The sequence below is a fragment of the Tiliqua scincoides genome, chromosome 2 (assembly GCF_035046505.1).
Source record: "Tiliqua scincoides isolate rTilSci1 chromosome 2, rTilSci1.hap2, whole genome shotgun sequence".
Classification (NCBI taxonomy): Eukaryota; Metazoa; Chordata; class Lepidosauria; order Squamata; family Scincidae; genus Tiliqua; species Tiliqua scincoides.
The window spans coordinates 152,198,609-152,218,835 of NC_089822.1; the positions used below are offsets into that span (position 1 = coordinate 152,198,609).

Below are 20,227 nucleotides of genomic sequence, written 5' to 3' on the forward strand. Positions count from 1 at the left end.
AAAAGGACTGAACTAATATTCCATGCATTATCAGAGTCAAAATGCATGGCAAATGGGAAGGTTGGATGGTCCTTTTGCCAGTGCCTGTAAGAGCTCCTGTGTGGGGTTGGGTTCATGCTGGTATACTACCATCTGCAGCAGGGTGTGCAGCAGTTGCACACAGTCAGATACAGCTAACATTGTACTATCTCTAGCTGTGCATTTACACTAGTGGAGGGATGTTTAGGCTTGATTCTGCAAACTCAAGGAGAAAGGCATCACAGAAATACAGTAAGGCTGCAATCCTATACATACTTTCTTGTGAGTAAGCCCCATTGAACAAAATGGGACTTACTTTTGAGTAGACATGCATAGGATTGTGCTGTAAATAAATAAATTCCAGCAGCTAGTTCATCCCAAAAGGCTCTGACACATGGTGTTCCATTGTGTGATTCTTTCCCCTGGTGGCAAGGCAGCTGTAAGAAATTGGATAGGGGATAGAGGCTGCATAACACTTTTCCTTTCTGTTGTATGTTTATTCCAAATTGCTTTGCTGTCTAACTGCATTCACACCTCCCCAGCTGCAGGGTAGAAAAGCATGGGGGGGGGGGAAGCACTGGGGATAGAGGAATTAGAAAAGTGAAGTGGCAGATACTGAGCATGTGAAAGGAAAGTGTTAGCATCCTCTCCCCTGCTGCTTTTCCTACTTTTCATTGCAATCTCAGTGCTGCTTTAAAAAATAAAAATAAAAAACACTCCACAAACCACCAACCCATTGGGAGAAAATATTATGCACATGATAATCACATGTACTTTCAGCCTCTGAGTAAGTAAATTTGCTCATGAGGAAATACATTTGCCTTGCCTTTCTGATGACAAATGTGATTCAGATAGTTACTTAATTATACAATAGTCCTTAATTTGAGTGACTAGTCAAGGAACATCTTCCCAGAAACGATCAGCTGAATTTCCAGTTTCAGAGAATGAACAAGCAGAGTGGAACACTTCTGAACATCACAGAGGGGCCTGAAATTTTGCCAGATCGAGCACTCATTCATTGCAGAAGGCACCACAGCACACCACAGATCTTATTAACAACTCAGATCAAAGTCCCTGAGGCCAAGATGCTGGAAGTTGAAGTCTCACCACTTCCTGATAACCATAATTGGGTTTTTAAAAGATTTACCAGAATTTAATGCATATGCCTCATGTTTATGTAAAACTGCTTTCCTGCCAGTCTATTCCCATTCTGCTTTATCAACAGTAATATGAAACAACTAGAGCATGCTTGCTTTTCAGTATCTTTGAATTTTTCCTTTTTCTGATACTGATTTATTATAGACGTTTTAGAGAAAGCTAAATAATAGAGATCCAGAAATTGAGGACACGGTTCCAAGGCATTAAGCCTGTGTGCACAGTCTGAAATAATGAAAATCTGACATGACTGTATTATCTGTCCAAGAGCCCAATCCTATCCAACTTTTCAGCTCTGATGCAGCTGTGCCAACAGGGCATGTGCTGCCTGCTGCAATGGAGGAACAGTTCTCAAGATAAGGGAGCATTTTAGAACAAGATAAGGGGCTACATTGCAACTGCATTGGCACTGGGAAGTTAGATAGGATTGGGCCCCACATGTGTTTATGAAGAGAATAATTGTCTTATCTCCGTAATTTTTGCCATCAGTGGAAGAAAGAATGAACTTGTTGTGGGACATCTAATTAAACATTTGTAGACTGGGCTTTTTTTTTTTTTTAACTGGCAAAAGTAGTTTAAGTGGTTGGGGTGAGTTCCAAGCACTCATCACCAAGCTCTTGAGAAGTAAATGGGAGAAACCTCATCTTAGGTTTAAAATATAATGTAATGGTTATTGTAGGGGATACCTGTTTTGCTTAGGGCTCCAAAACAACTGTTACCCTGCACATGCCCAATCTCATCTGATCTTGGAAGCTAAGCAAGGTCAGGCCTGGTTAGTACTTGGATGGGAGACCGCCTGGGAATACTGGGTGCTGTAGGCTTATACCATAGTCTTTCGAGACTGAAGGTTGCCAACCACCACCTAAAGAGAAAAATTTGCTGAGAGTCACCACAGACTAGAGGGGACAATCAGTGCTGGCACCAGGTTTTTAGAGGCTCTAGGGCAAAGCCCTGCATGGTGCCCCCAAACCCTTACTAGTGGTGGTGGGCAGCAGCTTCTCCTCCCACCAATCAATGGGAACATCCCCACGAGGATCCACAGTTATGCAGGGCCAACCATGCTACCACTACTGCCAATACTGGGAGCCTTGGAAGATTAGTCCCTGGCCAGTGCCTGACCTGGAAGACACCTGATGTCAGCCCCGCAGACAATAACTTTTCAGAGTATTGGAGATGGTGTGGTAAAGTCATTGTTCCCTGTGGTGTGTGCATTCGTCCCACTTGCATCTTTGTTTGTAGCATATACCGGCTTTTGTACTGCTTCAAAAACCAACAAAACCTGGTTGATCAGAGAAGTCAGGGGAATAAAAGAGAGAACTGTGTCCACTCATGATGATTTGGCCACTTTTAATTCTCTTTAAAACTTTGGCTATCTCCAGAGCTATTATTCATTAAGACATATCATTACCGGATAAGGCTCAGATTTGCCAGAACCCTGGGGTGGAGGTGGGGACTATCTAAATGGTCCCTTCCTGGAGTGATCAATTGAAATCCTGAGTACTCTGAAGAAATTTCCAGGTGCTATGGCTGGCAGGCTTGTTGAGGTGGCAGAGCTGAATTGTCTGTGGCAATCAGCGACTTGCTGATAAAGTCACTTGCATCCTTTCTGACTTTGATTTCACATTGAGAGTAAGCCTTGACAACTTCCCTGCGGCACCTGCTGCTCCCATTGCTTTTGGATTGCTTTCACCCTTTTTACCTGAGGATGCGAACAGGTTGTTGGGAGGGTTGTGACAGACCATTTGACCTTCTTGATGCATGCTTGCCCTTCCTGCATAAAGACATCAGGATAGGATTGGCCAGGTTGGTGACTGAGATAATGAATGTTTCATTAAAGGAGGACATAGTATGGACTTTATTGAACCAAGCAGTGATAAGAAGCCCTTGCTGGATCCAGCTGAATTGGAAAATTACCAACCAGTAACTGTTTTGGGCAAGATACTTGAGGAGGTAGTAGTAAGCCAAGTCTAGGCTTTCCTGAATGACTCTGATTATTGTGATCCTGATCAGTCTGGATTCAGATGGGGGTTTAATACTGAAACTGCCTTGCTCACCCTGATGACAGGGTGATGACATAGGCTAGTGGATGACATACACTGGGAACTGGATGGGGGAGCACAGTCTATTGGTTCTGCTAGGACCTCTCAGTGATTTACAATACCATCAGTGGTGTGGTTGTTTCTGATCGGTTTATGTTTTCCTGCTGCACTCTGTCCTGTTTTAAGTAATATTAAGAGATTTTAATAATTTTAGTTGATTATTTTTTATATGATGAAATGTTTTATATGATGAAATGCTTTTTTTTGGTGGTTTTTATGCTGCCTCGGGGCCCTCTCTGGGAGCCAAAAAGTGAAATAAAAATCCCTTAACTAAATACTGTAACCATCTGATGCTAAAGTACAGAAGAAACCTAACCTGTGACTATAAAGTAAAAATAGGTCTACTGTATCAAAGCCACAAGTTGATCAAGTGCTGGCTCCAGGCTGCAGAGCAGCCGATGCACTGACAGCCATCACATACCCCAGCATAGGTCAGCATTAAGGTTTTGGGGTATGAAATGAAATTAACAGCGCTGCTGAAAAAGTTTGTCATACAAAACATTGGGAGAAGAGAAGGGAGTATTGGCTTTGAATATGAATAGGATTCTGCATTTGTTTTTTGGTGCAACAGAGCATTTCCTGGAACTGGTATTCAAATCTAACTGCATTTAGCATAATTCAAACAGTTTTTTAAAACGTGTCTTGAATGTTTTAGTGAGGCATTCTCCACAGGTTTCAATTTTTAAAAACTCTGACTTTTTCTTCTCTAGCAAATACACATGTTTTCATCTCTGCTGGAACGACCGTTGATAAAGGCAGATGCGGCTCCCCACTATGCAGCACTATTAGAGATGTTTAACGTTGAATTGGACAATGCCAAGATTTTGTATGATGCCCAAATAGCTGCCACTAAAACAGGAGGTGGTGTGCCTCCCATTAGCAAAAACATGCCACCTGTTGCCGGGCAGCTGAAGTGGGCTTTGGAACTCCAGGAAAGATTGCAGACTCCAAAGAAAGATGTGCACGCTATTGATCATCCGTAAGTAACCATTTTTCTTGCTCTGTGGAAAATCCATTCCCTGGGGCGATCTTAAAGGGTGGGCAAAGGATGAAACTGTAAAGTGTGGTTGGCAATATGAACTTAAATTCCACCTTCCATCCTACACAGAGATGTTTCTTTCCTCTTTGCAGTATTATGGTCAGTTCAGAAGCCAAGCTGATATTTGCAAAGTATGAGGAGATGATACGTTTACTGAAAGGTTACCGTGAGCAAATCTACGTCGAGTGGATCAGCCACGTTGACAGAGACTGTCAGTTCAACCTGGAACAGCCACTCATCCACAGAGATCCGCAAACTAAACTCATTAGTGTGAACTTTAGCAAAGAGGTTTGTGAATGACAGTTGCGTGGACAACTCCGTTGCAACAGCTGAGCTGGGCACATAAAGTTTATAGCAGGGGTGGCCAACCCTTGACACACATGCCACTAGTGGCACGTGGGCAGTTCCTAATTGGCACACACTAAGTCACCTGTCACTGCCATGCCGGCCAACAGAGCGCTCCACAGCCACTACTGCATGGTGGTTCTTCTGGTGTGAATCTCAGAAAGGGAGCAACAAGGCCTGGGTGGGGCAAAGTTAGCTGAGCAAAGGCTCAGCAGATAATGTGGGCCAGTGAAACCACCTGAGTATGTCTGGAGAGGGCTGAAATAAGGTGGAGTGGCACGTTCAAGATTCTATATATAAAAGGTGGCACATGGTGTGCTGTGCATTGACCACCTCTGGTTTATAGCAAGAATGTTATGATTGAAAAAGTGGAGAAGAGCATTTAGGAGAGCATCTCTGATGACATGACATCCGGAAGCTATAAGTAGTCTGAGAAGGTAGCATTTTCTCACTCCCAATTTTAGCTGCTATTTATGCTAACACAATGCATTTGTTTTGCTCTATATAAAACAAAGAAAGCCGTTTGAAGCTACATGTGCATTGCTACCCACACTCCTTTAAACTCCTAAGCCATTAATAAGCATATCTGCATCAGCTCTTTCCCTCATTTCTGGGAATGGTGGATGCAGTCTGCTCTATGTTCTGGGTGGTGAGCCACATTATGGCTCCATTTCTAGGTTTTGTAATGGAGAAATTAATCCCTCATTAGATACCAACTTTCCTGCAGTGTTCCTCATGGTATTTGGTTATACATCATAAAGATCTTTGCCCCTGCCCTCTAACCGCTTCCAATACCAAGGTAGGGCATTTATGTCCCCTAAGGGAGAACTTGTTGAAAGGTGTCCACCCTGCCAATTCAAATTGCTGATCATGGATAGGCTTACCAGCTTGGGAAGAGTAGTTGCGCTGAGGTAAGCCATAGGTGTGAGGAGATTTCATTTCTTGTGGGTGTACTCCTTTTGTATCTAAGGACTCCAGCCCCTCTTTCTACGGGACTGGGGCAGTTCCATGTTTTCACACCCAGAATTACTGCCATCACATCTACCTTGGCTCTGATATTTCTGTACAGGCTCAGTGAGGAGCTCATGGTTTCCCTCTGAACTGAGCAATTCCAGAGACAGAATACTAGGTAAGTCAAGTCTGATCTAGTATATCCTATGACCCCAACAGTACTCTGGTTGACTCATCACCATGACCAGTGGCATGGACTCCCAAGACTCACACACTTCCTGGATCCAGATGCCACACCCCTCTTTCAAAACTTTTTTCATTTATAAAGAGGCCTTTCTTTCTCACTGATGTATGCAGCTTGTGGCTGTTCTCCGTGAAGTCAAGTACCTGAACTTTCAGCAGCAGAAGGAAATCCCAGAAAGTGCTGGAGGCCTCTTCTCCCAGCATGAAACGTTTCGGAAGTTTGTGGACAACTTAGATCTCATTGTTGGCTGGTACAACAAAGTAAGTGTTAGGTAATAATAATAATAATAATAATAATAATAATAATAATAATAATAATAATAATAATAATAATAATAATAATAATAATAATTAATTGAATAAATTGAAAGAAAACTAATGATGGCTGAGCATGAAACATAGTAGATATAAACATTCTACTGAAGTTCAAAACAATAAACTAGAGTCAAAGCAGTATCTACAATGAACATTTTGCATTAAGCTTGTTCACTTGCTGGGTGGTTGAATGATACTGTGAATTTCTTTTCTAATAGTGGATATTGTATAGATTATGTTAGAATTTCATAAATATTCAAACATTAGGTTGCAATATGTAGATAGCTCTGTGTATGCCAGATCTGTATGTACATCAGGGTTTGTAAAAACCTTAAGCAATTGGGTTTAGCATGAGGAGCTACTGAGGAGAGGCCATAAAAACCCAGTCCTTGATGGACATTCACCCCCTGTAAGCATGTGGATTGTTCACTTCATTGAATTGTAACTGTTGTATTACAAAGTTCGATTTGATTGCAGCCCCAGAAGCTGCCTTTGTGGTTTTCAGGGAATTTCTTCTTAGCCAGCAGCCCTCCGTGTACTATATAGGTCCAGCCTATTTATACACGGATTTGACTCAACACGAATGGCCCCTGCAAATGAGAAGGAATGTGCTGATCCCTGGAGAAGGGGGAAAATGCATCCCTTTAAAATCAGTTTTAAAAACTGAACAGTTCTTTAACAACAGCCTCCTTAATGAGAGAGAGAGAGAGGGCAGCAGGCTAACAGTCCATCAATCCTCTCTCCTACAGACCCCTCCCTTCCCCCAGCAGGTGAAAGAAAGGGATCATTTTGCATTGGTGAAGGGAGGGGCTGAGTGAAGTGCTGATGGATTGTCTTCTTAATGACTCTTATCTTAGAGTCAAAAGGTCAGCAAGGCTGTTTTTCTGTTAATGTGTTTTAATGTTTTTATTTGCGGTTAAATTATGTTTTTAATCTGTTTTTAATATGTTGTAAGCCGCCCTGGGTCCCTTCGGGGAGAAGGGCGGGATATAAATAAAGTTTATTATTATTATTATTATTCTATCAGAGATATACCATTTCTCTATTAACGTCACTATTTGTTGTTCATTCCTTAAGACATGTCCAACTCTTCATGACCTCATGGACCACAGCACACCAGGCCCCCCTATCAACCACTAACTTCCAGAGTTTGTCCAAAAACATCACTGTGCCAGTTTTAAAACTACCTAAAGTCATTCACACATAGCCCTTTAAAGAGATTTGGATTAGCCTTAGATCTGCTGAGTCTAACCCTAGTCCACAGCTATTGAGCCTGGCAGAAATCCCCTTGTGGGGGAGAGGTTGGAAGAGGTTGAGATGAAAAATGGTAATGGTAATCAAGTGTCATCTGTCTGCAACTCCACATATTTAGCAATGCTTGCTAAGATAAGTGTGCAACTTATTTTTTAGATCAAACGGACAATTTTGCAAGTGGAACTTCCACTGGTCAAGGATGAGCTGCAAGAAATTGATGTTGGCTTGCAAAAAGCTGAGACCAACCTGTACTGGAGTAATGAAGGTAAACAATTCTGTATTTGTCAGTCATCAGTTGTGGTCCTCTGTGTGTAGCTCTGTAGTCAAATGCAAAAAGTGCTCAACCCCAGGGTTTGCAGGTTTGAGTTCTCCTAGCCTTTACACTGAATAGCCCTCAACCTGCAGCTCTTAAAGTACGTGTGATGCATTAGGTTGAGTATATAACAACCAGAGGAATTACTAGGTGCATCTTTCCCTGTCTATAACCCAAACTAGATATTATGGGGAAAAGGTTTACACAACCAGTCTCTGCTTGTTGTGATTAGCATGAAACCATCCCTTGCTCTGCTTTGTTAGTCCATGCTGGTAAGGGTTGGGATGTCACAACATATTTCAGCTTCTCCCCAACAACATGCAGTTGATGTGTGGACACTGTCAAACCCACATCTCTCCATAATGCTAGAAGGGAAGGGCACCTCTTTTCTATACAGGCACTCCTACATTCAATTCCAGGCATTTCCAGGTAGGGCAGGGGAAGACCCCTGTCTAAAATCCTGCAGAGCCACTGCCACTCAGTGTGGACAATACTGAGTCTGATGGACCCACGGTCTGGGTCTGTATGAGATGCTGTCCTATATTCCTAATATGTTGGTTTGAACCTCCAGTTCAAAGGAGTGCAGTCCAGAATTTTCAAGCTCAGTCTACTATTCCCCCCCCCCCCCATTCTGTATAGTGACAGAATGTTGATGCCAGCTAGAACACAAACTACATATTTTATTATGTTGCTATCTGACAGCATTGTTAAAGGCTTACCTTTCCTCACATGTGACAGCCATCTGAGGCTGCAGTTTTTCGGAACTGTGGTGCAGGGGTAATTAGCTCTTTGCACCATTTCCATGTCCAATAGTGAACCCCTGGTACAGCTATTTGAAGCTTCAAGTATTGTTGTAGCAAACAGCATTTTAAGTTCTATAGTTGCTTTGGGGTATGCTTTTCAACAGGAAAGTGCTGCAGAGATAAAGGGTTGAATATGCTCTATCCCTGTGCTGTGGCCCCAATCCAAACCATGGCTCCACGTGGCAGTTACACATGAGTACAAGTAAGCCTTTAACAACATAAGTCACATAATAAATATATAGTAATGTGTACGTTTTGGAGAACCTTGAAGGTATATCTCCTTATGAGATGCTGAAGGGAAAGGGAAACCTGTAAAATTTTCTGCTTAATATATATTTTCTCATCACTGCCTGACCAGGTGTTATGGAATATATTCAAGAGATGCGAAATATCGTATATGATTTAGAAACAAGAATTCAGAAAACAAAATTAAACGTGGAGGGCATTGTGCAGCTTATGCAGGTGCGTAAAACTGGACACTGTAAAAACAAATCTTTTCCCAATTTTGCGCCTTTGTAGGTAAAACTCAGGTGAGTTATTTGTTCAGGTTGTTGTAAAAGGGTACCTTAAATCTCATACTTCTTACAGGAATGGTCAGCCAGTCCTATGTTTGAAAGGAAAGACAATAAGGAGACAGCACTCCTTGATCTGGATGGAAAGCAAACAACCACACACAAGCGTTATGCAGCAATCAAAGACGCTGGCCAGAAGATACAAGCAATGGTTGAGGTGAGCAGGGAGGAGAGATGTTGGTAATAGTTTGAACCACTGGCAGTTCTGGGCTGTGTAGTGTTTTGGGCACTACAGTACACTGCACAGCCAACATACAAAGTTTTGTATGTTTCTTTTTCAATACAAATTTTGCATCCTGTTCCTTCTTGTTAAGAGGGATGCTGTAGGCAAGATTTGACCACCAACAAGTTGTGTCTTTATACACAGACTCTACTACGGTTTTCCCTCCATTCTCCCATGCTGCTTCTATTCCTTCTACTCTTCTTTTCTTCTCCCTTATCTCTCAGAGCCCTCTAGGAGCAATCTTATGAGAAACAAATTGAAAAGAGACTCTACAGATATAAGGATACAGCACAAAGTTTTTTCCTCATACTTTTACTCTCCACTGGGTGCCAGTGGCGTCACTAAGGGGGTGCAGGGGGTGCGGGCTGCACCAGGTGACGCTCACTGGAGGGGTGACACACTAAAATCGTGATGGTTAGGAGTAACCCCAACATATTATATACCATTGGATGTGGAATTTTGAGCAGAATGCAATGCAAAGACCCAGAGGGAAATATCCCCTTTCTATCAAAAGTTATGGCCAAAAAACCAGAGAACAAAGAATGCATGGATCCCCATAGAAAGTGAAAGTGAGCCATATTGCACATTTACTCGTGAGTAAGCGAGCTTGCCTTAGTCCAGGGGTGCTCAATAGGTGGATCGCGATCTACCGGTAGATTGCGAGGCAAAATGAGTAGATCGCGGAGTGCCGACCCCCCCTTTCAGGTGCCTCTGGGAGGAAACGCCGGGAGTAAGGCCCATTGTACTCAATGGGGCTTACTCCCAGGTAAGTGTGGCTAGGATTGCAGCCTCACATGCCTAATCCTAGGCATGTCTACTCAGGAGTAAGTCCTGTTATACTCAGTGGGGTTCAAGGTACACCAACATACATTGTACACATAAATGTTATATGTTATGATGGCGCGAACATTGTAAAAAAAACTCTGGTAGATCTCCGGGCCTTGCTGGGTTTCAAAGTAGCTCTCAAGCCAAAAAAGTGTGAGCACCCCTGCCTTAGTCCATCGGAAAGGGCAGGCTGAGAGGAATCCATCGACACCAGAATGGTCCCGATCCAATGATTGCAGCCCCAAAAAACACCTGAGAAGGAAGTCCCTCCCTCCAAGCAGATGAATGTATTGAGCCCTATGGAAAGTGAAACTAGGCCTCATGGTCGCCTTTACTCACGAGTAAGCGAACATGCCTTGGCTGATGTGGAAGATCAGGTGAAGGAGAGTTCAAGGCTACCAGAATGGTCCTGATCCTATGCACCTGGAGCTAAACAAGTGCTCCAGAAGGCAGCCTCCCCCCCCCCCACAAAAAGGATCAAAATGGAGTCTTCAGCTGATAAGGTGAACTTTTTTGAGACTTGCAAAGCCAAGTGGATTCTGACAGTGATCTGGTTTAAACAGAAGTTCTTAAATTGAATTGGGCACTGGGTAGGGCTGAAAACCTTACTGGTTTTGGAGAAGGGGGGTGTTATTGCAGGCAGGCTACAGAGGAAATTCACTTGGTGGAACAGGGCTGGCTTCTGCTTATTTAATTATTTGTTTTACTTTAATTTTTATACTTATTTATTTTAATTTGCCTGATGATATCACTTCCACCATGACATCACTTCTGTTGGGTCTTGGACAGATTGTCATTCTAAAAAGTGGGTCCCAGGGCTAAAAGGTTGAGAACTGCTGCAATAAGGTGTTAGTAAGTTGACACCCGAGGGGGTGTGTGTGATACCACTAGTGACCAAAATCACTAAAATCACAGTTTGGAGGAATAATACCATCATGTTATATATCAATCAATGCGTAATTTCATGCAGAATGTGTTCTGTCTTCGTTCTATCAAAAGATACAGCCGAAAAACCAGTGGGGGCAAAGTGATGGTACATCACCACGCCCACCACCTGGGTGTTGCCCCGTCCACTGCATGGGGGTGACGCGCTGGCATCCTGCACCAGCTGACATGAACCCTAGTGATGCCACTGGGTGACTCTCAGGGTTTCTCTGCATGTTGCATTAGAAGATGTGTCCTTGCCTTGGCTACAGCTTTATGGGGGCCTTAGGGCAAAAACCCTGCAATGTTTTCCAAAAGAGTCCTCCCCCATGCCTTGGAAGGTTCGTGTGCATAATAGTTATCCTGCCATGTTGCTCAGGAACCAGACAGTGGGCAGGCAACAGTCCTCCTTCATCACTGCCTCTGTAGTTAGGAGTGGCAGTGGGGAGTAGGACTTGTATCTGCTTCTCACTGCCTTCTGGCAGCTCCACTAGGCTCTAGGCCCCTGGCTTACTTACCAGGTGATCATGAGGCACAGTGATAGCAGGATTTAAAAAATGATATTGGCAGGAAGAAGAGAATAGGGGCCAAATCCTATCTAATTTTCCAGTGCCAGTGCAGCTGTGCCAACAGGGCATGTGCAGCATCCTGTGTTGGGGGGAGCAATCATGGAGGCCTCCTCCTGGCAAAGGAACTTTTGTTCCCTTTCCTCAAGGCTGCACTGAGGCTGCACCAGCACTGGAAAGTCGGATAGGATTGGGTTCAAGGTCACTGCTGCTACTGCTCCCCACTGCCATAGAGTTTAAAGTAGCACAGGACTCCTGTGAGACGATCACTCAAGAAAAAGTGGAAAATGTTTCACTTTCTTTCTTTAGTAAATATCATGTCTACTGTAATAAAGTGAACAACAAAAACCTGCAACATTTCCTGAGAATCTAGGAATAAATTCAAATTTTAAAACTATTTTTATATAAAACCAATTCAAAACTGTGGGTAGTCCTGATAGAAAACAAAGAACAAAAAAAATTATCTTAGCTTAAAAGTATCTGATCATATCTTTTCACTTCTTGACAATGCTAAGGATAGTTCCTCTTCAGTGAATTCCAGTCAGAAATTCCCATCTCCTTGGTTTTGACATTAATGGTATATTTGGGAGTTGCCCAAACATTTTCTAATTTGACATTCAGCTTTTTATAACCATTAAAGCATTTATCATTGATAGAAGGAAACTGCCTAACCCTGCTGCTCATCATCAGTAATGATTTTTCTGTTTGCAGGAAAATGCAGAGTTGTTCAAGGCTGACAAGACATCGAGACTGTGGTTAAATTATGTAGAATATATAGATGACATGATTTTAGATGGATACTTTAAGTTTATCCGCAAATCACTACAGTTCCTGCTCAACAATATGTCAGCTGATGTACGTTGATGAGGTTTCTGGGTTGTTGTTTTTTCTTTTCTGAAACACAAATACATCAGACAGCATAGTGTGCATGCCAGTGTTCTGTCACTATCTCCCAATTACTTCATTTCAAAAATAAACCAACTCAAAGTTTGTATCCAGAAAACAGACTTTGAAATCCAGAAGAAATTAGGCCAGACACATACGTGTAGACATTTTTTTCTTACTGAGACCAGTTTATTATGTTTCTATAAAGATTATAATTTTTTAACTGAGAATTTGGAGATGCAAGGTAAGGAGGCTTGCAAAGAACACAGTAAAAGACAAGGCGGTAAAATATGCACCCACATACACATACATAGCTGCCTAGCAGCCCAATCCTGGTGGCAGCAGCTCTGCTGGGTGCAACAGTGCAAAAACAGCTACTGCTGTATCCAGCAGCACTACCAAGACTACCAGAGGTCTCCTCGGGGGGAAGGGGACTTTTGTTCCCTTCCCCTGGGGAAAGCCCCATGCCCTGCAGTGCAGCCATTTTGCTGGCATAGATTTGAGAGACTCTGTGCCGGGCCTTCCAGCGTTCAGGATCCAGCAGGGCTGCGTTGCCAGTCCCACACCCCTCCCTCCCCAGTTCCTACCCCTGCCCCACCCTCCCCTCCCCCCTCAGGGCCCTCATTGCCTCCTGGAGCTCTTACATAGCTCTGGGTGGCATCTGGCCGGCACTAGGCCGGCTCTGGTGCTGACTCTGTGCAGGGTGTTGCAGACATGTCTTACGGCCTGTTTGCGACACTCAGCACTGACACTGGCCCTGCTTAGAATTGGGCCGAACTCCCAGAAACATTCTGGTTTCTGAGCATGTTTGATGTGCTTCCACTCAATGCTTGCTTTGTTTTATGTGCTAAAGGCGAAGGCTGTGGTTATATGGAGGAGGGCTGAGGAGAACAAAAATTACTGGAGTGGGAGGAAGAAATACTTTCACAATGAAGCTGAAGACCTACTAATAAAGACTGCTTATGTGTTGCAGCCCAGTGTGGCCCCTCTGTTCGAAGTGCGCATGGAGTTGTATAAAGATGATTTAAGGTACAATCCATCCCTAGAAGTGGGAGGAGACCAAGGATTTTTGGAGGTGGTAGAAAACCTGATGAATGATATCTATGATGCCGCTAAGTTTATACCGCGACTGGCAAAGGGGAAACTTAGCTATAAGGTTAGTTCTACTTTGACCAATGCTGCTTTCTTTTAATGATGGCCATAGAGCATTTCCTATAATGTCTTGGCTTGGTTTACCTTGCTGTACATTTCTCTCAACAGTGAATGTTTCTGAGAGACATTCAGAGAGACATGAGTGCAGAGAAAGAGTCATCCGTGTGAATTTTATAAGGAATTTAAGCATTGCCCATAGGCCTCTGTATCACTATAGGGTCTCTGCTGATCTTACAATTTTTGTTCATAGGAGAGTCCCTGCAAGTATCCCCTGTGATGAAAATAATGTGGAAAAATTTGTGCCTCCAAATTTTATACCCAGACATGCACTCATCCAGATTCTTGCCATCCCTGTGTCTGACTTCCAAGGAAGCCTGGGTAGAAATTCCTTTTATTTTTGTTACAAAAGGGGCTCATAGGGGCACTATTGTGAACTAAATAAAAAAGGATGCAGTTCCCACTACTGCCTAGGAAGCTACTGCCATCCTTACGGCATGCACAAACATCTCCCACACTTGTTACGTTTGAGATCAGGCAAACCTTTTTCCTCTATAGCTCTGGATAGAAATACTAAAATGCCACTTGATCATATAACCTGTGGGTTCTTAGCAGATGACATCCACATATTTCATGTTGTGTTCTAGGCTTGCTTACTGAAAATGTAATAAATTTAAAAGCAAGTATTCAGAGTGCTGCTGTTCTAAGCAAGCCACCTGATTTTCTATAAAAAGCATAATTAAATGTTGCTGGGTGTGATTTTGGCTATGTAGACTTCTAATCTCTTGTCAATGGGCAGAGAAACAAGGACCATTTAATTCAGCATCCTGTTTCCTCTCGTGATCAATCAAATGGCTCTGGGAAGCCCATAAACTGGGTTTACATTGCTTGTAGTGTTTTTTGTTCCCTCCAATACTGATGAGATCTATTGCTTTCAGTCTGACCTAGAAGATATGGGAGACTTGATAGAGATGCGTGAGGAGGTAGCAAACATTGTGATCAATGCCATGAAGCAAGGAGAGGAATATCAAGATTCCTTTGAGAAGTATTCATACCTTTGGATAGATGATCCACATGAATTCATGCAGCGCTTCCTCACCTTTGGACGTGCGCTAACAACTGAAGAGCTGGAGTCTCATGCGGAAGAATACTTGCCTCATGTGGCACCCACACTGGAGCAATTTCAATTACAGGTGGAAGTTGGAATGTGCATACATGTTTGATCCAAATGTTGATGTGTTTCATGCAAGTTTTTGCATGGCTGTACTTTGCAATACAACGTTCTGAATCCATTCTAGCCCCAGAACAACCATATCATCTTTCTTGCAAGTGCATGACATTCCCATTTCCTTCCTGCTTTCACCACCTCTTCTCTTTCCAAATCCATCTTATTTCTTTCTTCACTGATGTGCCAAACTCCATTCAAAAGTCATTTGTACACAGGAGAGTTAAGATGGCTTTTCCTTACATTGATCTATAAATCTGTCATTGACAAGTATGTCCATGTGATGTCTCTTTCGTCTTCTATCACACTTTAACAGCCACACATAGCACAGACAGCATGAGAGTAAGACTCAAAGGAATTTTTTGGTGTCTCACATGAACATGGCTTTAGCTCCTTCACACCTCCATATTCTCCCTCCTCCCCCTGCTTTCCTCCTCTATGTACAGTCTTAACTCTTGGGTTGTGAATTCCTACCCACAGACAAAGCAGATGGTTCCAACTGGAGACCTCAGATGAAGGAAGGGCACAACCATCTGCTGGCAAGAGCTTAATGTTTGTCTTTAACAAGACAAGCAGAATTTCAACTAAGGCAACACAGCATGCATTCAGTTTGACATGCCTCTGGAAAAGGCAGGCATTGTTTTTCCCCTAGTTATTTAAATGGCAAAAGTGATAAGTTAACCATACAAATGGAATTGATTTGTGTTAGTTACTCTTTCCTGCCTTCTTCCTCAAGAGGTCAGTCATCACCGATGGGTCTGTGTGCCTGGTCCAGGGATGTAGGAGACAAATCAGATTGGAGGTTACTATTATGGGAGAAACAGTATCCTTCCTAATCTCCAGTTTCTTAGAAAGTTTCTTGGCTCTTCCTGATGAGATGTTGGTGATGATGTGCATGTTGGAATCCCACATTGCTGGCAGTAACACCTCAATGCCCTATGGACTTTCAGATTGACACTTATGAGAAGCTCTATGAAGAAGTGTCCAAATTTGATAACACCAAAGTGTTCAATGGTTGGCTGCAAAGCGACTGTCGTCCCTTTAAGCAAGCACTCCTGAACACCATCAAGCGCTGGAGTCTGATGTTCAAACAGCACCTCATTGATCATGTCACCACCAGGTAAGAGGGGAAATTGGAAGTTGTCAGGATATTCCAGCACAACATGCAACATTGTCGTCCCCCAGCAAACAACTTATTTTGTGTTGAAAGCATCAAGCATAATTGAAAGAACCATATATCCAGGGCCTTTCTCAGCCATGGGTAGATGACATCTTGTGAGGTGGATAACTCCTCCTCCCACAAGAGTTGAGGAAACAGAGTGTCACTGTAGAGCAGCCATTTTCAACCACTGTGCCGTGGCACACTGGTGTGCCATGAGTGGTCCACAGGTGTGCCACAAGAATTTGGGGGAAGATCATTTATTAGTAGGTGCAATGGGGATGTGAGCCCCCCACTGGCAGCATGGTGTGCCTTGTCAATTGTCAAAAACCTGATGGTGTGCTTTGACAATTTTGATGCCTTGTCAGTGTACCACGAGATGAAAAAGGTTGAAAATCACTGCTATAGAGGGAGGGGCTCTCAGCATCTGCAGACTGATCCAGGGAAGTAGACCTTAGTGATGAGCATACTCACTCCCTTCTTGCTTTCTGCTCTCCCATATTTGGACACACAGCTGAATGGGGAATAGCCCTGATAGATAGAATCCGCTGCCACCAACCGAAGAGATCAGGCTAGCCAGAGGGGGGGCCATCTGGGCAAAACCCCTCTCCCAAGAAAATACTGAATCTCATGTTCCTATCAAAATCACTCTTAGAGTAGTGTCTGCAAAGCAAGGAGATGTGACAATCCACTCTACTTCCTGTACTAGGGACCATGGAGACCCAGGGTTAAGATATAAACAGTTAATTAAAAGTCTAATCAAAAAGGTCAGGCTCCAAATTGCCTCTTCCTGCTCATTTGGTACTTTGTAAGGGTATTACAGCCCAAGTGGGCAGGAAGTGGTGACATGTCTACTCAGAAGTAAGTCCCATTGTGTTCAGTGAGATTTACTCCCAGGGAAGGTTGGATAAGATTGCACCCTTAGCAGGTATGCTCTTTGGCGTCTTGAAGACCCTGCTCTATAGCATCCACCACATTGGATAATAAGCAAAATTCCAAGTGTTTGGGACTCTTCTCCATCTCATATTGTAAATAATGAGGTTTGCTTTGGACCGCCAACTATAGCACCAATACAAACTTTGTTCATTGGGTCATTCCATGTCAAGTGGTCTAGTTTTTGAAAAGTGCCCCACGCGACCATCACGGATTTTAATGAAATTTTGTGTGTAGAGTCCCACATGTCTCAAACGAACTTTTTTAAATTTTTAGGTTCGCCGGTGGAATATTTGTGGAGATATAGCCATTTGTTTGACCCCATACTGCGACTGTGTTCAGTACAATTGTGAGATTTTGACAACTTTGAGCCATATCTCCCTTGCTATTTATTCAAAACAAATGAAACTTAGCTACTTTATACAACTTTTTGCGCTCTATTTAATGAAACTAATAACAATCTTTGTTGAGCGTGTCCAAAGTGGTTAAAATTGCAGCATAGTTGGCCAAAAAAATCAGTGCTCCAAAAAAATCCAAAGTTTAATGTTGAATAGCTCCAGCAATAATTAAGTAATAATTGTGAAATTTAGTGCATAATATCCAAATATAACCTTGTTTTCAAATATGTAATTTCAGCCTCCTAGCTCTTTCCATTAGTTTACAAATTAAGTGTAAAGTTGATGATTTTTGTAAAAAGGCCAAAAATAGGGTATTTTCAACCTGCGCTTACAAAAAAGTACCTTCTAGAAATGCTTTTAAACTAATCTCATTAGAAAGAGCATGTTTCAAACTCCCCAGAAAAATGGGTTTGATTTTCTAATGCAGGCTAACAGTGCCTGAAAAATAGGGACAAATTTGGGAGACATTGCCATAGCAATAGCCTATACTTCAACATGCAATTCTGTTATTTTTCAGGTCGTGCTGAATTTTTTAAACAATTTTTTATCCATATCATTGTAACTATTCCATGGTGGCATCATCACTACCAGTTCAAGCACTTGAACTGGCAACCCCATTGCCATAGGGATCATGCCCAATAGCCGTGCAATACCAGCCATGGGTGGGATTCTTCATCCAGGTTCCCAAGCCTGTAATTTGGTTTCTTTGTCAAGGTTCCAAAGCCTTGTGTGGGTATCCATCTGGCTCCCAAGCCAATGATTGGGCTGCTTATCCTGGATTCCCAAGCCTAAACTGGGTATCTTATATGGTTCCCAAGCCGAAGCCTGCAGTTCAATTTTAACCGCTAACAATCTTTTTTTACATTCTGTTGTGTTTACGAGCCACTTTCTTCAGCACAATTTCTGGAAATTGATATTGCCGGCCAGACAATGTAACTGAAGGAGCAGGGAGCATGCAAATGAGGTATTGCTCTGGAACCCAACAAACGTCTTGCCTTTCTGGCCAATAAAACGAATGAGCAGGACCTTGAGGATGCATACATTTTATCATTGCATCATCTTGTTCAGCTGAGACTTCAACAACATTGCCGATCCACCATTTGTCATCATAAATACAGGTAACATAACAACCAGGAAACAGTTCAGATAATCTCAAACACAGAATGAAATTATCAGAAATTCTGGCGACAAAATTTATTTTGTCATTTGAAACTTTGCTGACACAAACCGAGTTTGAGTCAACTGGTACAAATTGGTAATGCTCTCTCGTACTGGCTGCTGCTTTCTTGCCATCTTTCTTCTTGAAACTTTTTGAAAGTTTGTACCAATTTATGCCTCCATTCTGCGTTTGAGGTTATTTGAACTGTTTCCCGGTTGCTATGTTGCCTGTATATATCAATTTCCAGAACCTGTGTTGAAGAAAGTGGCTCGTAAACGAACCTAAAACTTTACCAAAATTTGTTTGAGACATGTGGGACTCTACACACAAAATTTCATTAAAATCCGTGATGGTCATGCGGGGAGCCCTAGACCACTTGACATGGAATGACCCCATTGTTGTATGGGGATGCAGTATACCCTGGTATAGGGAGAACAGAGTTGCACCATGTTACATCATTTGCCTGCAGAAACAGACAGGCTTCTCAGGGAGAGTGTCTCCCTCTGTTCTGGGACATAAGAACATAAGAACAGCCCCACTGGATCAGGCCATAGGCCCATCTAGTCCAGCTTCCTGTATCTCACAGCGGCCCACCAAATGCCCCAGGGAGCACACCAGATAACAAGAGACCTGCCTCCTGGTGGCCTCCCTTGCATATGGCATTCTGGCATAACCCATTTCTAAAATCAGGGACGCTGGGTGATGATGATAATTAATACGGTACTGTCTGTGTGCATGGTGACAGATTCAACATTCATTTCTAAAGTCAGTTCAATCTTTTGTTAATCTCAGAAATTCATTCACTTATTTCCCTCCCCCACCTTCTCACTCAAAAGAAAAGAATATGTGTGGAGTACTATAGGTGTATCTTTACGTAACAAAAGATTAGAAGGCATTCTGATTTCCTGTTTATAATATTCAGTAAAACTTTGTTGCTAAGGTTTCCCAGGACTCTGGCTTCCCAGTGAACCTTAAGTAGGTGGATCAGATTGTACAGTGCAGGTCTCTCACCCACCTGTGGAAGTTTTAGGACACTTGATGAGGGATGTGTGCAAAAACCACCTCAGCAGCATTTTGTAGCAATGGTCTCTAGCTAATAGTATTTATAAAGCAGCTTTATGATGCACTACATTAACTTGTATCAAGCACTACAATTGAGCTGAAGAATCTTTGGAGCAAAGCATCTTGCTGCAAGGAGTGTAGTATAGAAAGTGAAGTTGTTTCCCTCCAAAAATGATGGGCACTGCTGATATACATTCCAGCTCCTAAAATGCCATTGTCTCATGACTGAGAAAGAAACATTGGACTGACCAACTTACCTCACCCCAGTTGAGACCTGTGCTTCTTGCATAACAGATTTTCCTCCTCAGAATAGTTAGAATCTGGGAGTGACTGCCTCTCTTGTTCTCTCATTTCCTTCCATGCAAGAGTGTTTTATGTTTCATTGTTTAAGTTGTTGTTTTTGCTCAATTTATTCCTCAGCTGTGGGTTTCCCTGAATCTGAGAGGGTGCTTCACTTTCCCCCTCTCCTGTCCAGGAGACTCTAGAAACCCTGTCTCCTGAAGGTGGGCGGGAAGGGCAATTGATCCTACTACATGTCATCTTCTCCCTGACCAAAAACAATCCTCACAGGTAAGTCTCTTTCTGCTCCCCTACTGGAACACATTCTTTCCT

The 20,227-nt window shown here is 42.8% G+C and overlaps 1 protein-coding gene across 1 annotated transcript in view; it reads left to right on the forward strand.

The window, feature by feature from the left end:
• The window catches only part of DNAH17 (dynein axonemal heavy chain 17), a 122,790-nt gene that overhangs the window by 10,527 nt on the left and 92,036 nt on the right, over positions 1 to 20,227 (forward strand). The window contains exons 11-20 of the mRNA XM_066612860.1: positions 3,983 to 4,251; positions 4,404 to 4,599; positions 5,965 to 6,111; positions 7,576 to 7,684; positions 8,894 to 8,997; positions 9,124 to 9,264; positions 12,357 to 12,500; positions 13,504 to 13,686; positions 14,618 to 14,872; positions 15,855 to 16,024. Coding sequence (XP_066468957.1) covers positions 3,983 to 4,251; positions 4,404 to 4,599; positions 5,965 to 6,111; positions 7,576 to 7,684; positions 8,894 to 8,997; positions 9,124 to 9,264; positions 12,357 to 12,500; positions 13,504 to 13,686; positions 14,618 to 14,872; positions 15,855 to 16,024 — 1,718 coding nt within the window. The remainder of the gene's footprint in view (positions 1 to 3,982; positions 4,252 to 4,403; positions 4,600 to 5,964; positions 6,112 to 7,575; positions 7,685 to 8,893; positions 8,998 to 9,123; positions 9,265 to 12,356; positions 12,501 to 13,503; positions 13,687 to 14,617; positions 14,873 to 15,854; positions 16,025 to 20,227) is intronic.